Source organism: Chaetura pelagica, unplaced genomic scaffold (assembly GCF_000747805.2).
Source record: "Chaetura pelagica isolate M959 unplaced genomic scaffold, ChaPel_1.0 scaffold215, whole genome shotgun sequence".
NCBI classification, from domain to species: Eukaryota; Metazoa; Chordata; class Aves; order Apodiformes; family Apodidae; genus Chaetura; species Chaetura pelagica.
In genome coordinates this window covers 757,647-758,280 of record NW_009953206.1, presented here as the reverse complement: position 1 = coordinate 758,280, position 634 = coordinate 757,647, and the positions used below count along the sequence as shown (strand labels likewise).

Sequence of the window (634 nt, the reverse complement as noted above, 5' to 3'; positions counted from 1 at the left end):
CTCCAGGGGGTTACTCAGCCTGACACCACAACAAGCCAAAAGCCAAGGCAAGGACTTTTACAAAAGCCACTCAGGCACTGCCTCGTGGAGCCCGAGGGCTGCCACACCCTTCAGATAAGGGCAGGATTAACCCCTCTCCTGGGAAAAGCCAACAGCCACAAGCTCCCCTCACCTCTCACCCCAAGCTGAGCTTCCCCATGGTGCACTGGCTCCATCCCAGCTGCTGCCCCTCTGCCCAGAGCCCACCCCTCTGCCCAGAGCCCACCCCTGTGCCCTGCCCCCGGGAAGGCGGTGCTGACCCACCTTGTGGCAGTAGTAGACGGCGGACACGACCTGGCGGAAGAAGTGCCGAGCCTCCTGCTCCGACAGCCGCTGCCTCTCGCTGATGTAGTCGTACAGGTCCCCCCTGGAGGCGTATTCCATCACGATGACGATCTTGCTGCTGTTCTCAAACACTGCGCGGAGATGGGAAGGCACAGGGCGTTGGGAGGGATGCTGGGAGCCCGGGAACCTCTTGTCAGCACTTGGCTCTTCCCCAGCAGCCACCCCACTGCCTGTGCCCTGGGTCTGCTCTGCACGGCAGAAGGTGTTGGGGTTGCTGCAGGTACCTGCAGGGCCGGGGGGGGGCAGGTCG

At 63.4% G+C, this 634-nt stretch overlaps 1 protein-coding gene across 1 annotated transcript in view; it reads right to left on the bottom strand.

Annotated features, from left to right (window-relative positions):
- The window catches only part of NUAK2 (NUAK family, SNF1-like kinase, 2), a 19,445-nt gene that overhangs the window by 5,267 nt on the left and 13,544 nt on the right, over positions 1 to 634 (bottom strand). The window contains exon 3 of the mRNA XM_009997528.1: positions 304 to 455. Within this exon, the coding sequence (XP_009995830.1) occupies positions 304 to 455 (152 nt within the window). The remainder of the gene's footprint in view (positions 1 to 303; positions 456 to 634) is intronic.